Genomic DNA, 18,083 nt, shown 5'->3' on the forward strand with positions numbered 1-18,083 from the left:
CCATTTTGCGGGTTGTGTCTGGGTACTGTACGCAATACAAATTGCCAAAAAATAGATGTTGTAAGTGACATTCTGGAAATTGTTTTGCCGGATGTGGTAAGATCAAGTTGTAATGATTACATTTATATCATTGATTTTATAAGCCATGTTTGTTATCATTTATACGTATATATTAATTACACACCTCTTTCAGAATTTGGAGGAAATCTATAAACATTTCGTTTGTGAAGTATGTTCCGTGAAATTATTTGCCGATTTTAATTTTAAGTCGATATGTATAAACACGGAAGATATTATTTTTCCTCATATTATTGCCAGTAAAAAGGCACCAGTTGACTTAAAAGAAGTTTATCTAAAGGAGAAGGGAAGTATTCAATTGAATATATCGGAAGATCAGAGAATTTGCCGATTATGTTTTCAATTAATAACATCTGGATTTGTGTCACTAAATGAAGTAGATGTTGACATAATTGATACATATATACCACAAGTTGTAAGTATATTTGAAAATATTTCTCAGGAAATTACATGTCGACGCTTTAGTACGAAAACATGCTATCTCAGATTTCAGTTGGAAAACATGCTATCTCAAATTAAGCTTGGAAAACATGCTAGCTCAGATCTTTAAGTAAAAACATGCTGTCTCAGTGTGACTAGAAATTTAAGTTGACACATAACATTTTTCAATTAATTTTGTTAAGTTATTGTTATAAATGACAAAATTGTTAATTAAAAAAAATAGAATAATATGCAGTTCATTATTCAACGTTTTTTGAAATAACATTATAAAAAAATAGTGTATACCTTAATATATAAAAATGTTTGTTATTATTTACTAAAAATTATTCGATTTTTTTCATACAAGTTAGCTTTGATATCAACCCACCTAACCCCTAGAAACCTACCAAACCGCAAGCAGGCTAACCCACGCAATCCTGGGAACAGCGAATTTAGTTGCTTATTTTTCTTGAAATAATTAAATTCCACACCACAAGCATACTATCTCGCCTACCCCCTAACCCATCGAGCCCCTAGAAACCACCCCTACCAAACTACAAGCAGGCTACCCACCTGACCCTGAGAACAGCGAGTTTAATCGCTTATTTTTTTTTAAATAATTAAATTTCACACCACGAGCGGGATAACCCGCCTACCCCCTAACCCACATAGCCCTTAGAAACCACCCCTACCAAACCACAAGTAATGGTTTGTGGTATCTTGTGGTGCGGAATTTAATTATTTCAAGAAAAATTAGCGACTAAACTTGCTGTTCCTAAGGTTACGTGGCTTAGCTCGCTTCTGGTTTGATAGGTTTCTAGGAGTTAGGTGGGTTTATCTCGTAACCCGTGGAGTTTCGGGTTTTGCACCCATGAAGACATTTGTTGAGGACGTCGAGATACATAACACATAAAAAACTCTTTAACCGGGAGCCTTTTCCCATAAGGTTTGTGCGGAGTCCTTTCTGAGTATAATAGGGAATTAAATTATTTGTATGGAAGCTTCAAAATTATGAAAATTCATTAAATTAATATTGGTCATTTTGGCATATTTTATGTTGCTAACATGCTGATACCAGCGATTAATAGCAGGAATTAGTGTCGTTAAGTGTAAATATACAGGGTGTTTTTTTAATGGAGTAGCATAAATGATACCAGTGAATCTACTTTTCAAAAGAAAACGATCTGCAAAAAATCGCCTTAGTAAAATGTTCACCCCTGAAGAGATATGGGCCATCAAAGTTTCCAAAAAAATTATGAAAATTTGCTGTAATTTGAAAACCGAACGAGGTACAAATAACAAATTTTTTACAGGTTGTTTACTAATACAGATGCGAGTTTTCAACTATTTTTCGAAAATTTTAACCCCTCGAAAGGGGTTGAAATAACCACCCCTCAAGCCATTTTTTGCCATAACTTTTATATTTCGTAAAAACTCGATATCCAAAAATACGCATTAGATAAACTGGTTCTTTTAGAAACTTTTACCTCTCTAGCAATTTTCCTTTAAAACTTTTCGTTTATTAATAAAAAAATAAAATGTATTACCATTCACCTCACACCGTATACGATAGCAATTAATCAAAGAAAAACTAAGTGTGCTGCTGTCATGCCAGTTGTCACAATTAACTCTTCTGTAAGTTGTCACTGTTATCAGCTACATACTTTTTGGGTGTAAATTAACAAGAATTATGCCAAATTTTACTAATTACACCCTGTATAATACATTGGATTTAATTGCAATGAAACACCAAGACAAATATTTTACTATTCGTAATCACGAATTCTAATCTGAAATTATGTTGCTAGAAAAATAGTTGTAATGCAACCTGTTTTTCTTTAGTTTCTTACAAAATAAAACAATAGGAATTCTGCCAGAAATAGTACTACTTAATATATTTTTATTGCAGAATATCAGTGCTACCAGTCATCCTGTTATATGCGGACCGTGTTTTGATTCACTTCGTACTCATGGCAGTTTTTTAGGAAACTGTCTTGATGCACAAGAAAGATATAAAAGTATTGATAAACAATCTTATATTAAGACTAAAGAAAATGAAATAAACCTAGAAGACGATTATCAGAATGTGCAGCAAAAATGTAATAGTGCTGATAAGTCTTTTTATATTAAATCTGAAGAGATTGAAATCAAGGTAGAGGAAGATGGTGAGAATAGGTAAGAAAGTGTCAATAAAATTTTGTAATTTTAAAACTTGCACTAATGCTTACTCTTTTCATGGTTTAAAAGCAATCTATCCTTAACCCTTTCGCTGCGCAATACGTCTGAACGTAGCTACCGCGCCGTGCGCGATTGTTTATCGCGTGCGAATATATACGTCTGGAGAAGTTAGACCACTTATAGTTTTACATTATGTTGTGTTAAATTAGGATTTACGATAAATTTTACGATTTTATTTTGAATAAAATACAGTATATGTACTAAATAGAAACTGAAAGAAACATGAACAATCTTGGTACTATTACCAGTACCTCTTTCCATAAAAATATTTGTCACAATCGGTATAAGCTCGCCCGCAAAAATTCGCCTTACCAATTGTAATAACCGAGTCACTATGCGCACGGTTGCGAATATATACGGTTTGAGCAGCCTGATCCAATTTAACTATTCATGCGAATGTATCCGTCTGGAGCAGTTTGAGCCCTATAAATTTTTAGCGAATATATACGTCTAGAGCAGTGAAAGGGTTAAAATAGTGAAAATATAAAGTTTGAAAGAAACGTCTGTCACATTTTGATTTGTTAATTTCATTTAAATTTTTTCAGTGGTTCATCTTCATACGACTTAGATAATGAAGCAATTGAAAACAAGCAAAGATATCCTTCTGAAGACATAGGAGTGGTAACGAGTGAACATATGCTTAAATGTGAGCCTGGACTTAATGAAAACTTTACAGCGACGATGTCAGTTCATAACATTCAAATATGCAACAGTGAAAAACCCGAATTTCAAAAGAATGATAAACTTAAATATGGGACTAGTAATGTGCAACATAAAAATCCTTCAAAAATCCAAATGTATAAGTGTGATGGGTGTGATCATACAACTAAATATAGTTGGACTCTACAAGTGCATCAGTGCAGTGTGCAATTGCACAAAGACTCTATAGAAGAGCAAATGTTAATGTACTACAACTCTTTGGGAATCCAGATGTGGAAGTGTGATATTTGTAGTTTTGAAACTAGATATAAGAAAACTCTAAAAGCGCATATCTTATGGCACAATGGTGGTTCAGACAGCCCAATGTACAAGTGTGATGCTTGCAGTTTTGAAACTAGTCATAAGAGGTATCTAAGCATACACCAGTTAAAGCACAAAGACTCTTCAGAAGTCCAAATGTATAAGTGTGATATGTGTAATTTTGAAACTAAATATAAGAATGATGTAAGAAGACATCAGTTGTTGCACAAAGACCCTTCGGAACTTCAGATGTATCAGTGTGATACGTGTAGTTTTCAGACTAAACATAAGCGTAATCTAAAATTACATCAGTTACGACACAAATGCCCTTTGGAAATCCAAATGTACAAATGTAATATGTGTACTTACGAAACTAAATATAAGTATGTTCTGAAAAGGCATCGATCAATTGATCACAACCCTTTGGGAATACAAATGTGGAAGTGTAATATGTGTAGTTACGAAACTAAATATAAAAGAAGTCTAAAGGTGCATCTTTTACTGCACAAAAACATCCAAATGTACAAGTGTGATACTTGTACTTACGAAACTAAATTTAAGATTCGTCTAAAAATGCATAAGTTATGGCACAAAGGCCTTTTGGAAAACCAAATGCACAAGTGTGATACATGTGGTTATGAAGCTGACTGTAAGAATAGTCTAAATTCGCATCAATTAGTACACAAAGACACATCGGAAATCAAAATGTACAAATGTGATGTTTGTCCTTACGAAAGTAAACACAGGAGATATTTGAAAGGTCATCAGTTAATTCACAAAGACAATTCAAAAGTCCAAATGTATAAGTGTGACGCTTGCAGTTATGAAACTAAACGTAAGGCGTATCTAAAATTACATCAGTTAATACACAAAGACCTTTCGTAAATTCGTTTATTTTATATCGTGATCAACTTGCTAGAACAAGAACAATGAATGGTCATTGGTAAATTTTAATAACTGATTTTTTTACCGATGATGTGCAGTCAATCATTTAATGCTCTTTGATACCAAAAACATATGTACGCAAAAAATATCTAACCCCAGAGAAGATTCTTAATATTTATCAATACTATAATCAGTTGTATAATTTCTAATTCTTATTTTAAATAGTTATTATGTATATAGTGTGGCTCAATGTCAAAGGACGATTAATTGAGTAATTCAGTTAAAATAAAATTTTAGTATTGTTTCGGCGAATAGTGGACTATAAAAATTAAATGAACTAACAAAAAAAAAATAGGATTCACCTATCTGGAAACTGTTGGTTTAAAATGTCTTTTGCAACTTGTGGAACCACATCGTATTCAAAAATTTCACCTGGCAATCCCTGCAATAATTATTGCATTAAGTCGTCTCTTAAAAACATGGCATAACTTTCTCCAGTAAGGTTCCATTCGAAAAAAAATCGACCAACTACAGTCATATTTATTAACCGCCCCACACATTTATTGTCCATTTATGTTGACTACTTATTCCAAATAGGTGAGGATTTATGTTAGAATAGTAATGAAAATTGTGTTAATTTACAAAACCGTTCTTGTGAAAAGTTGCTTCATCTTAAAATAATACGTTGATGAAAAAATCAGGAACTTCTCGCAATTTTTGAGAATTTTGGTATGGACGAAATTTGTGTTTCTTAATAATATGCCTAATAAATGTCTCACTAATATTTGTCTATTATTTACAGAAACACTAGTAGCAATAAGGATTTTCCCAAGTCTGTTTTCGGATTTATGAGCTGCTACTAGGAAAACGACCTATCTAAACGCCCATAAAGCCTATATTATTTTGCTAAATTAACTAAATATTTTATAATACTAATTAAACAATTAATACTAATTTTAAAATTACAATGTGTGGACGCAACAAATACGATAATTATAGATACCTATATAATTTTTAATTTTTATTTTAAATTATTAACTGTGTACGTAAATGTTACTAATACAATTCAGTAGTAGTACAGCATAAATAAATACGGCAGTGAATCTCTCGGGCGACACCACAAAATAGAAAAAAAAGGCGGCACCTTTGATCTTTTGTCTCGGTGTCCTCCATCTTGCTGGACTAACCTCCAGGGCCCGACTCGCTAATTTAGTACACCTGAACAGAGCCGTCTTTGAAAAAAATTGTAAAAACTACCGGTAATATTGCAGTTTGACTACTTCTCGATTTTTGCATGTTTTTCTTTCGGTAGTGTTAATAGAGACTATAGGTATTTGTTTTGTGGTGAAGAAATGTTGTACAATTGCGAGTAATAATGAAACTATAATACGGGACATTAGAGCAAATGGGGGTGCTGGGGTAGGCAAAGATATAATATGTAATATAAAAACGTAAATTTCTACCACCTACAAATTGCTTTTTGGTAATTAATTTAAATTCAGTAGCAAGTGATTCACTGCCTCTGTTGTAGGATGTTTTTTTTACATGAAAATTTTTAAATTTATCTTCAATTTTCACTGTGAAACACTAGAAGGATGTTAGACATCTCATCATTTCATTCAGTTATTTTGTCAATTCTTAAAGCTAATAATTTTACTCATTTATACAACTTGCAACTTTTTCAAAAAATATATGTTATATTCTAAATTAGCTACATCAGTAAATAAAATACTTTATTTTTTATTTATTGATACAAAGTTTTCAATTACAATAGTAAATATTTTCAAGTACCATGAATAAATTCATTTACAAAAATTAAAACTTAAAGTATATAATGAAGTATGTGTGAATTGAATAGGAGTTGGATTAATAGAATTTCCTGATTGCTGCCTAATACTTCCAAAAAAGTTTCCCAAACTATCTTGATTAACTCTTCGACTATACAGAAACTTAAATCCGTTACTTTTCAAAATGTCCCAAAGGTCAAGAACACCGTTAATCGTTACTTGCCAACATTTGAAACATTTTATCTTACTTGTTACGTTTTTATTAACGTTTAAAATTTGAGTACTTTTAAAAAACTTTAAACAGTCTTCTAGAAACTCTATTTGCCATTGTAAACCTTCAAATTTTTGTCCATATTTTTTCACACCAGAATGAGGAGAAGAGTTTAAAATATCAAATTATCCATTTTTTCAATAAATTCACGTGCCAATTGCCTCTGCAGATAAACGTCCAAATCTAAGATAAGTATTTAACCCTGCTGCTACAGAAAAACCAAACATTTGAGTGGCATACTTAAGTTTCATTTTTTCAAAATTACTTGGGGAAATATGTGTCAGACAATTTTGGAGCTGCTCGGATATTATATTTTTTATCACCTTCATAGAAAGTTTTAATATGATTCCAGGAAGCAACTCATCGAAAACAAAATTGTATTTTAATAAATTATTTCTCGTCGCTTTAACCAAATGTGGTGTATCAAACATGAAAACAACCTATTGTTCGTTCACAACGAAATATGGATTTTCTGGACAAATATGTAACATTTGTGCCATTTGAATGTTATTTGAATCCATATCAGATACCACAGCACATTTAAGCCTGTTTCATTTAATTTTTAATTATTCCAAAGAGAAAATCTCTTAAAATTGTTGCAGAACAATTTTATTAAATAGTAGGCAAGTGGCTGTTTCCAATAAATCGTCAAACCTTTAACCATTACAACTGTAGCAGTTAAAGCTGGTTTGAAACTACTTTCTCCAGTATCTTCTAAACCAATCACGATGTCTTTGGAAGCATTATAGAACAAATTTGCTTTTATGCTCATCTCATCAACACAAATCATGCATAATTTATCAATTTCTTGAAATACAGAACGTTTTAAATTCATTGGAATATCTACGTCCATTGGGCTTTTTCTGTATTTCCGATAATTGTACATTTATAAAAGCTGCAAGTTCTCAGGGGCAGAATTTATAAATTAATTGTTGAAACTCCTCTAAACTAATATGTTCAATATGTTTTTGTTGTGTAATATTTTCTACTTGTTTCCTTAATTAAGTGTTTTCCCGTTGCAATTGTTTAATTTTATTTCTATAACTTTGGTTTTCGTGGTGTATTTGCAGTGAGCGTACTTGGAGTTTGCGTATTTCTTGGTGAAAGTAGAACAGGGGAGACACAACATGCTGTGGGGGAGGTTTGACAACAGCTTGAAGGTGAAAGTAAATCTACAGTTGCAGATTCATCTTCGGTGTTAATGTCAATAGTTAATGGTGGCACAGTATCTAAAAAAAGAATTTAGTTTGAATCCAACACCAAATATATTGTATCATATTAATTATTTTGATAATAAAAATTGAGCTTTTTACAAAAAATTAAAACTGATTATAATACAGGGTGATTCAGTCATAATGTCATTAATTTTAAGAGCAGATAGAGAAAAATGAGTATAATACGATGGCGTGATTAAAAAAAATCAAATGCATATTTAAGCCGAAAAAAATATTTTCGAATCATTATTTAACCCCCTTTTCAGGCTGTTACTGTCCAGCTGACGTCAGTCGGTTATTCACAATTTGCGCACGGCTACGATATGAACAACGCGCCCTAGGTACAACGTTACCATATTTATATATTTTCGCTCATATAAAGACAATAAATAAACGGTTTGCTCACGTCAGCCAATATCAATTTAAAATGCTATAAATTATTTTTTTTAATTATGCAATCAACACATTAAATTGTTATTATTGCCCATCAAGAACCTCGAGGAGGTCTGAGCATGCCTTGCCAAAAATCAGATTTTATTAACATCATGTTAATTTTTTAATTTGCTGTAAGCCTTCGGGCTTATATACTATGTGTGCATATACTACATATCCCATCGCATCTGAAGGGGAAGGTTTTCCAACAATTCTACTAAAAATTCAAAGTAACGCGGCCCATTCAGATGTTCAGGTAGAAAATACGGCCCAATTAAACGATCGCCATATACTCCTGCCCATACATTGACACCGAATCTCCTCTGAAAGCTAAACCGACGAGTAGTGTGCAGGTTTTCATCTGACCAAATGTGACTATTATGGCTGCAAAGAAATTAGCTCTGTTTCACAAATAAAATTTAATATTGAAGTTACAAAACTCCAAGAGTTCAAGTAATTTGAATTTAATTTCATAACCATTTCAATTTCATTACAGAAATAATGACATAAAAAACCAACACTCACTAGATAAATTATAAAGAGAGGGTGAAATGTATGTAATATTTAAATATTGACTGAAATAGAAGATAAAAAACAATCGGACGGAGACAAATAAACAACTCGGTACGTGTTTCCGACCTAGGCTAACCTGTATATAGGTCAATAGTCTTCTAGCTGACCCACTTTTGATTTGCACGTGTACTTTAGTCTAGAACTTATTCGTAGTATTTTGAGCTCCTGATTTCAAAAAACTTGAAGCCTGAAAGTGGTCAGTTTAATTGTTATCAACAAATTAAATGTTTAAATGGCTGTAAAAAGTTTATTTTTTTAGCTAGTAAACGGAACTCTATCTGGCTCTAGACTAATACGAACTGTAGTAGGATCGTATTCCATACAAAGTAGAGCAAAAAGTTGTCGGTCTGTTTGATCGTTTTCAAATGTACAGTTATTACAATTTATCATTTTTAATATTATTAACGTTTTATAACTTAATATGTTAAATAATACATAGTTTTAGTATTTCAATTTATTATTCAATATGCAGTTGCGTATAGCCAAAGTTTACATAATAAATGAAAGCTTTAGTATAAATATAAACTTTGGTGTAACCTAGGTAGGTACTTATTGTTTTTGAGAAAGTAATATATTTTTTACCTGTTTAAAATGCCAGCACGAGTAAAACAGCATTCATCCGTCCAGCGCACTTTGTTTTAAAAATAAAAATAAAGTTACGGTCTGCTACACTTCGGTTTAAGAACCAACTGCAAAATTTAAGACGATTGGGGAAATCAGCTGGTTCTAAAGCTTGAACTTTTTGAAAATGGTACGGGTTGAGTGAATTCTCGCGCAATATCCGCCAAATTTTGGTTTGTCATATCTACAGTCGCCTTGAAATTATTCTTGTGGAAATAGTAGGCTGCTCCTCGACTAAATTTAAAACAGCCTCTATCACATTTAAGTCATTTTGTCGATGTTCTGCACGTTCGCTGCGCGGTATGGTATGATAGATGCAGTTGGAAAAATGCGGGAGATATGGAAGGTGATAGATTTGAATAAACGCTTTAAATTTTTAATGGTTTTGTAACCGTGTGTAGTGCATTTTATATATTTGGGTATTTAGTAGTGTGCCGACTTTTTTTATTTGATAAAATACGGTGTGCCTACAAACAGGTAACTACCTCTGCTTTATTTATTTTCTGTTAACGAAAGTTGACTTCGAAAAGTCAGGCTTATTGTTAAAACATTCTGCACTAAGTTAATACAATAGGGTTGTTGACTATAAAAACAAACCACATACATATTGTTGTTGAAACAATAAAGATTTTATATAAAAGAACTTGCTTGTATAGTAAAATTTTAAATATATGACAAATTAGTGGTAGAAATCATTTATGAATTTTTGCGTTACTTAAAAACTAGTCTGACGTCATAAGGGTCAATTGAACAAGAAGCTAGTAGCGATCCTATTGCATAATTTTGAAGAAGAGGAAAATATGTAAAAATTGTCTGTCAAACGTCAAACTCTGGTTTGCCGTTTTTTAAACAAAAGTGACACCAGTCTATCAATTAAATTAAGAGTATTTGTGATTGTTATTAATTATTTTTCTGATTGCAATGAATTCATCAAAATTTAAGTGGTGTTTTGTTCCACATTGTGATAACAACAGTAGAAATGCGCCAAATAAATTGTTTATAACTATACCTGCAAATGAGAGCCGTAAAACTTGCTGGTTTCAAACAATACAGCAGAGTGTACCAAACACAAAAACAAAGTATTATTGCTGTGAAGATCACTTTAATGTAAGTATTTTATTTATATACATACAAATTACAAACATCCAATGATTTTTTTTATTTGTAGCTCAAAGAAGATGCTATAAATTATATGCAATATAAATTAATGGGCGGAAGAATATTTTTGAAAGATAATGTTGTACCTCATATTTTTCCAAGTGCAAGGAATTACAAGAGACTTTTAGAAACATCTACCAATCTAAGTGAAAGTTCTCAAAAGAAACGTCAAAGAATTGACCATTCACCACTGCCTTCTACATCCACTTCTGGTGGTCCAAATTTAATGATTAATCCTAAACAGAATGTAGGAATCCAAGTAAAACCACATGTACGAAGTAAATATATTTCTTGTCATCTTACACCTAATATTACTAATACAGCCTCGTCTCCTATAAAGCAACGTCCAAATGTAAGAAAATTATCAGACAAGCTTTTTACTGAAATTAGTCATAGTCAGAGTGATATTCCAAGTACAAGCGAGGAAGAAAAAGAACCCAGTAGTTTTGAACAGACAGATATTGAACTAAAAGTACTAGAAAAGAGGAACAAACATTGACACAAAGATATATAGGTGTGCCTAAAAAGTGGTAGAATATTTTATTGGACTTGCTGTGCAAACATGGTAACTTAAAAAAGGAACATATTTTATTGTGTCTAATGAAAATAAAAACTAATGACACTTTGGCTCGTTTAGGTGATCAATTTGGAATTTCTTCAAGTACAGCTTCAAAAATCTTCAAGACGAATATAAACCCTTAGTTTATTGGCCTGATGAAAAGCTGATAAAAAAAATTTTACCGATTCCATTTAGAGCACGATATAGTTCAGTTCAATCTATAATTGACTGTCTTGAAATTGAAATAGAAAAACCATCTAATCCCATGAGACAGTCATTAACCTGGTCAGAATATACAAAGTGCAATACTTTTAAATATTTAATATCCTGTACTCCAGATGGGTTTATAAGTTTTGTGTCAAATGGTTTTGGAGGACGTATCAGTGATGTTTTACTATTAGAACAATGTAATTATTTAAATATTCTTCCCAATGACTGCAGTTATGGCTGCTAGGGGCTTTAAGCATGTTGATAACGTGATAAGAAAAAAATTGTAAACTTATAAAACCCCCTAGTATGTCCAGTTCTACAGAACCAACAAAGGCTGAAGTGATTGAAAGTAAAGGATCCCACAGACTGGCGCGAATAATTCGCCGCGGTTGCGACTAATACGCGCCGGTAAAAATCGCACTATATTGTTTACGTAGCGGCAAATGTACTCGTTCAGACTTGCACGTTTTTTTTTTCGCTTCTGCCGCGATCTTTACTGAGTTTAATATGCCGCGAATTTCATTTCGCCTTCGACTGCGTTTTGTTCGCTGCCGCTAGACATTCGTGATGGCAAAGCAAGAGAAGTTGATTGAACTTGTACGAAATTACCCAATACTATTTGATCTAGCCCATGAGGATTACAAAAATGTTCGAAAAAAAGACAAAGTATGGACCGAAATAGGAAAAGAACTCGGTGAAAGTGGTAAGTATAATTTAATTTCACTTTTATTAGAATAATTCTCATTATGATAAGTCACGAATTNTTTGAAAACTCAATAAATAGTAAAACTTTTTTATAAATTTCTAAATTCCTATTTTACCTTATCGTAATAGCGAGTCGTTCTTCGGGAGGTATAGCTTCACGAAAATTTGTATCGTATTTTCGAATATCGTCAATTATAAGATGTAAAATTTCATCAAAACACTCAATCGTCATTCGGAAGTAAATATAAAAACGCTCTTCATCTTTTCGTAGTTCTGGCATGAGGGTATGAAATTCTCCGTGTTTCTGTCTTTCTAGGTTAATATCATGAACCCATTTTCTTTTTTTCCTAAAAAATCAATGCGACTAAAAAATGTACTACAATGGTTTGTTCTCCCTTTTTTAGTCTTAAGGAAGAGGTAAAAAATTGCATTGTGAATAATAAAATAATACAAACTACACCTGGTATTTTCTTCAATTTTTATTGCCAGTAGAGTTAGTGCTTCTTCTTCATCCGAAGATTCGTACATCGTAAGGTTTCTTGAGTAAATGCGTTTGTTTATATTAAAAAGTAAAACTTCTTCACGAAAAACTCGCTACGATTGTGACGCGTCAGTGTGAATAGCTAAGCGAACTTCGCTACCGCCGTTGACGCGAAATTTCCGTTACCACTGCGATGCCGCTGCAATTGAGAATTATTCGCGCCAGTTTGTGGGATCCTTAAACGTATTGCAAGTTTAAGGATTCATGTAGAATAATTAATACGGAGATTACGAGAATTTGCTTTTTTAAAACCTCATTCAGTAATAAACCATCAATTGTTGCCTTACACTGATATTGTAATTTATATTGCTTGTGTCCTAATAAATTTGTAATGGCCTGTAATAAGTATGTAATCAATAAGTAAAATAACCAGTGTTAGGTTTTACACAGCTCTTTTTACATTTTATACGTAAAAACATAAAAATTGTACTAAGGCAAAATTAAAAATAAGGTTTTGTTTATGAAAATCCTAGTCGTTTATGACGTGTTGAAAATTTAATTTTTAACATTTGTTTACATTTTATATATTTTTTATTTGTTGGTATTTGTATGTACGTATTCATATTATGTACCTAGTATTTTTCAGTGTACTAAGTTACACATTAATTAGTTAATTCAATTTTGGTAATTTTTAATAAATGTTTAAAACAGTACTATTATATAACTTTATTGAATTTTATTACAAAAAAAATTGTTTTACTAAAACTAAAGAAATAAATTGAAAGAAGATATTGATATTGCATTTTATGGTCATTTATGTTCACAAAACTAGTGAGATTCTTTAAATAACGGAATTTTTACATAGGAAATTGGAATTTGTTAATTTTTTTCTCAAAAATGGTTGGGTTTAGCATCCATGGCATATGTTTTTTTTTATTTAGGTGTATACTATCGCCTGTTAACATTATGGCACAGTCAACTCTCTAACACCCTGATTATTTTATACACTATTATATAGCTTATCATATATAAAGTTTTTCCAAACATTTTCTGATTTAGTAATATATTCAGACATAGTCTTTATCAAAATTTACCCATAGAAAATTTATTTTCTTAGAAGTCTCAAAATCTGGCTGTGCAATACAAAAAAGTCCTTTTTGTTTTTGAGCAGTAAACATCTGTAGATGTACTTGAGCTTTGTACTTATTTGCGATTAAACCATCTTTTATATAGTTTGATAAAGCCTTTACACTATTTGGGCATTTTATTTCGACCACAAAATCATCCGCTATAGCATCAGGTGATGCTCCAAAAATTGGATATTCCCGTTTCAAAATAATGCCACATGGTTTTAATTTTATTTTCAATTCCTCTTCCACACGTCTTAAAACTTCTTTTTCTAATTTAATTCCTCGTTTCATAGCTCTTGTCTCCCTTATTTTATGGGCTCCTATTATGGTTTCGACTAATGTTCCATCCGATGTTTTGCAATTACCTGCTTCATAAATTTTTGATGCAGTTATCCTGCCATACCTTAATTCGTACCATAATGAAGATTTGCTTTGTCCTTTTGTAGCATCTTCAGCAATTTTTACTACATTATCATTCATTTCACTCGACATAAATTGCACAAAATCTCTATAATGTACTCCCCCACTATTTTTAAACATTAGTAATAATTTATGAATTGATAGTCTATTAAATTGATCTGCCTCTATTTCAAAATTATATTTTAAAATTTTGCTGTAAATCTGTTCACTCTTTGCCTTCTCTATAAGGTCATTAAAAAACAGCTGATTATTGGGATATGTTGTAACCGCAACCGAACTTTTTGCTGACCAAAACTCACTGACAGCAACAAATTTTGTTGTAGAGCCTATACCTGCCATACGTGGTTTCTGCCAGTAAGAAGCAATTTCTGTGGGGGCAGGGTCTTCGCTCCTTCGATGATCCCACATTAGAAAAGCTAAAGCATGTGTACATCCACCTGTAATTATTATTTTATTAACTATATTAAAATTGTAAAAATTTAATTATTTTAAATATTATCAACAGTAAAAAATTACCTGCAGCTGCAGCACAATTGTGACATTTAATGTCAATAACCTTGTCTTCTCCTTCAACAACCTCAATAGTAACAGAATAAGCTTTGCTACGTAAATTTGTGTTCAGGGCAAATTTTTCCTTTAAACATATTGGGTTTTCCCTTTTCACCTGTACATAGCCAATTGCATTATCTCCATAAGACTCCCAAACAGCACTATAACTTTTCATAAATAAATAAGTATTATAAATAAATAAACACAATAAAATCATTCATTAAATATGTTGATCCTTACGTAACTGCTTTTGTACCTCTGATTTCGCCAATATTAAAACGGTCGTTTCTTTTTAAAAATTCACTGATCATAAATATATCAATTTTCGGTAAAATTTGCGAAGTAGCTTTTGCAAATCCCGTTTCATACATTCTGATTTAATTGAACTTGAAAATATTTTCTGGAAGTCACTGTCACTGACACTACTGACAGTGTTGACAGAATGTCTTCTTCTTCCAAGTTTTTCCTTTTCGCAATCATTTACACATAATTTCACTAAAAGGTGCCCCTTATGACGTCACAGCCGTTTTGAAATATAAAANTTCCTTTTCGCAATCATTTACACATAATTTCACTAAAAGGTGCCCCTTATGACGTCACAGCCGTTTTGAAATATAAAAAAAAAATCAGTTTTAAATAATTATTTTAAAACTGTTCTGACGCATTTCTCAATCAATTTGTGCATACACACTAGTTAGTACGTGTAGAATTACATGATCTACTTTTTGAAATTTGGTCAACAATCCTATTGTTAAAATTATTTATAATAAAATGCAGCATGCTCCTTTATTTACTTGAATACGTTTAACGCGGGACCCACAGTAAACGTGAACCACACATTATGATGTGAAATTGGCAACGCTGTTCGCTTCAGCCGACAACTATTCGTGACATTACATTATAAAATTTTCCGAGCATCCGGGCATCTGCCCACCCTCGTAGTGGGAGTTATGGGTTGATTTCCTTCATTTTTAAAAGTCGAGTAAAAAATGTTTTTTTTTCGATTTTCTGTCTTTATTAAGCCTTCCGAATACGTGGTTAAAATTAATGACATTATGACTGAATCACTCTGTATAATAGTTTTTCATAAAAATAAGCAAATTTATTGTAAATACTAATAAGCCACAAAAGTTTTTAGAGATAACAAATTTCTTACTTAAATTAAATAAATCTAAGTATCAATTCGTCATTATTCCATGGCTAGAAATTGGCCTCAATGATTTGGGATCGAGGGGGATTATTCCTCTTTATCCTGCCTCATCTCGTGTAGGCCTGGACAGCCTTCGTAGGTGGGCCCCATCCGTCTACCCCGACCGCAAATGCGGCCGGTGCAGGCACTTTGTGGGTAGTATCAATTGCAATATGTACAGCCGTAATTGTGGATTTTACGACTTTTTTTTTAAGTGGAAAGATAAAAAATATTAGCATTCAAAAATTTAATTTGCCTTATTTTATAGGGTATATAACAATTAAGCTGTTAAGATTTAAAGAAGCAAAATAACATATTTCGTTGTTTTCAATAACATACTGGTTCACTGCAAAATATTCCTCCTCCTATATGTCCAGTGGCGGCAATAAGAGTTTGGGCCTCCACAGCAAAATTAATTCATATTCATATATGTATATGAAGCTACATTACAGGTACATATTTAAATTTAACGAACTGATTAATAAAATTCCTCCAAAACTCCTTAGACCAACTTGAAACCTGGTGCAACAGGTGGAAAGTCAAAATTAATCCCAACAAAAGTTCGGCTATCCTTTTTACCAAACGAAAAATCCCACAAAACCTCGACAGACTGACACTATCCCAGGAACCTATCTCCTGGAATCGACAAACACGATACCTGGGCGTGACGATGGACCAGCGTCTCACGTGGAAACCGCACATCGTGGAGACGGTGGCGCGAGCGAAGACCACCAGGGCTAGGCTCTATCCCTTACTCAAAGGTGGAAACACCCTCAGTTTAAGGAATAAGCGAACGCTTATCAAGGTGGTACTTCAACCGCAGCTAACCTACGCCTCCACGGCGTGGGGTCACGCGGCAAAAAGCCACTTAAAGTCATTACAGGCTGTGGAAAACATAGCCCTCCGCACGGCCACCGACGCGCCCTGGTACGTAAGAAACACTGACATATTACGAGACTTACAATACACAAACGCTACACAGACAATAAGACAAAACGCGGAGAAACGATTTGACGTAGCCGCTAGACATGACAATCCCCTCCTCAGGCAAGCCGTTGACTACGTACCCGACGTGACCGACAAACACAAAAGACCTAGACACCAACTTTTTGACCCTGGGTGACCACCCCAATGTCCCCCCCCCCTGCCCGCTAACCTTTTCTGTTTCAGAGACAGCCAGGATCAAGAAACGAAGACAACGACACACACACACACACACATACACACCCCCCATACCCTCCTTACCCCTCCCCTCCCGCGCTAACCTAAGGGCCACCTTAGCAAAGCGCGTCCCAAGCTGCATAGCCGCACTACCCTACCCAACCATACCACACATAAACATGACACTACCCCCGGGGTTTACACAGACGAGCCGGCGAAGCAAGAAGAGCGCCAGAAGATAGGGCCCTAGCCGGCGGGGCCCAGCCAGGACAAAAGGAGGTCCCACAAAGTGCCTGCACCGGCCGCATTTGCGGTCGGGGTAGACGGATGGGGCCCACCTACGAAGGCTGTCCAGGCCTACACGAGATGAGGCAGGATAAAGAGGGATAATCCCCCTCGATCCCAAATCATTGAGGCCAATTTCTAGCCATAGAATAATGGCGCGATTAATAAAATTGATACAAAATCTTACCTACCAGTAGAACTGGTATTTGAAACTAAGTTAATAGTATAAACAAAATATTTGTCTTTCCAGTTATTTGTTTCGTATAATCGTTCTGAAGTATGATAATAATTTGGGGGGCCCCTTACGAGGCCTGCCCCACCTCACGCATCGCGGAGTCTACGGGGCCCTTAACGCCGCCACTGCCTATGTAATTTTTCGCGGTAGCGTAAAGTATTTTTATTTTCAATATGTCGGAACGTCACAGGATATCTTTTATCTATGGTCACAGGCGTTATATGTTAGCAGCTAAAATCTTATATGGTGGTCTATGGGTAATAATAGTAATAAAACAAGTTGTAGCTCACACTAAATTTGAAGCTAATTAACTGTGCAAGTAAAAAAATATGTTTCCCAATTTCGACATAAAAGACAAATTTATCACATAAAATAAAGAAAGATATACACATCACGGAAAGAGAAGAAAACTATTAAAGATAGTTATGACTCGCCGCCATTATTCTATGGCTAGAAATTGGCCTCAATGATTTGGGATCGAGGGGGATTATCCCTCTTTATCCTGCCTCATCTCGTGTAGGC

General features: G+C 33.4%; 2 protein-coding genes across 2 annotated transcripts; one reads left to right on the forward strand and one right to left on the reverse strand.

Annotated features, from left to right (window-relative positions):
* Window positions 1-7: 7 nt before the first annotated feature.
* LOC108916087 (zinc finger protein 90-like) lies at window positions 8-5,404 on the forward strand. Its single transcript, XM_018722286.2, has 4 exons — window positions 8-96; window positions 194-493; window positions 2,408-2,673; window positions 3,282-5,404. The coding sequence occupies exon 4, from the start codon at window positions 3,373-3,375 to the stop codon at window positions 4,579-4,581; it is 1,209 nt and encodes a 402-aa protein (XP_018577802.1). The 5' UTR covers window positions 8-96; window positions 194-493; window positions 2,408-2,673; window positions 3,282-3,372; the 3' UTR covers window positions 4,582-5,404.
* Window positions 5,405-13,659: 8,255 nt separating this feature from the next.
* Window positions 13,660-14,202, reverse strand: LOC108916086. The gene has a single exon (XM_018722285.1). The coding sequence runs from the start codon at window positions 14,200-14,202 to the stop codon at window positions 13,660-13,662; it is 543 nt and encodes a 180-aa protein (XP_018577801.1).
* Between the last annotated feature and the right edge of the window lie 3,881 nt (window positions 14,203-18,083).

This window comes from Anoplophora glabripennis, unplaced genomic scaffold, assembly GCF_000390285.2.
Source record: "Anoplophora glabripennis isolate ALB-LARVAE unplaced genomic scaffold, Agla_2.0 scaffold2155, whole genome shotgun sequence".
NCBI classification, from domain to species: domain Eukaryota; kingdom Metazoa; phylum Arthropoda; class Insecta; order Coleoptera; family Cerambycidae; genus Anoplophora; species Anoplophora glabripennis.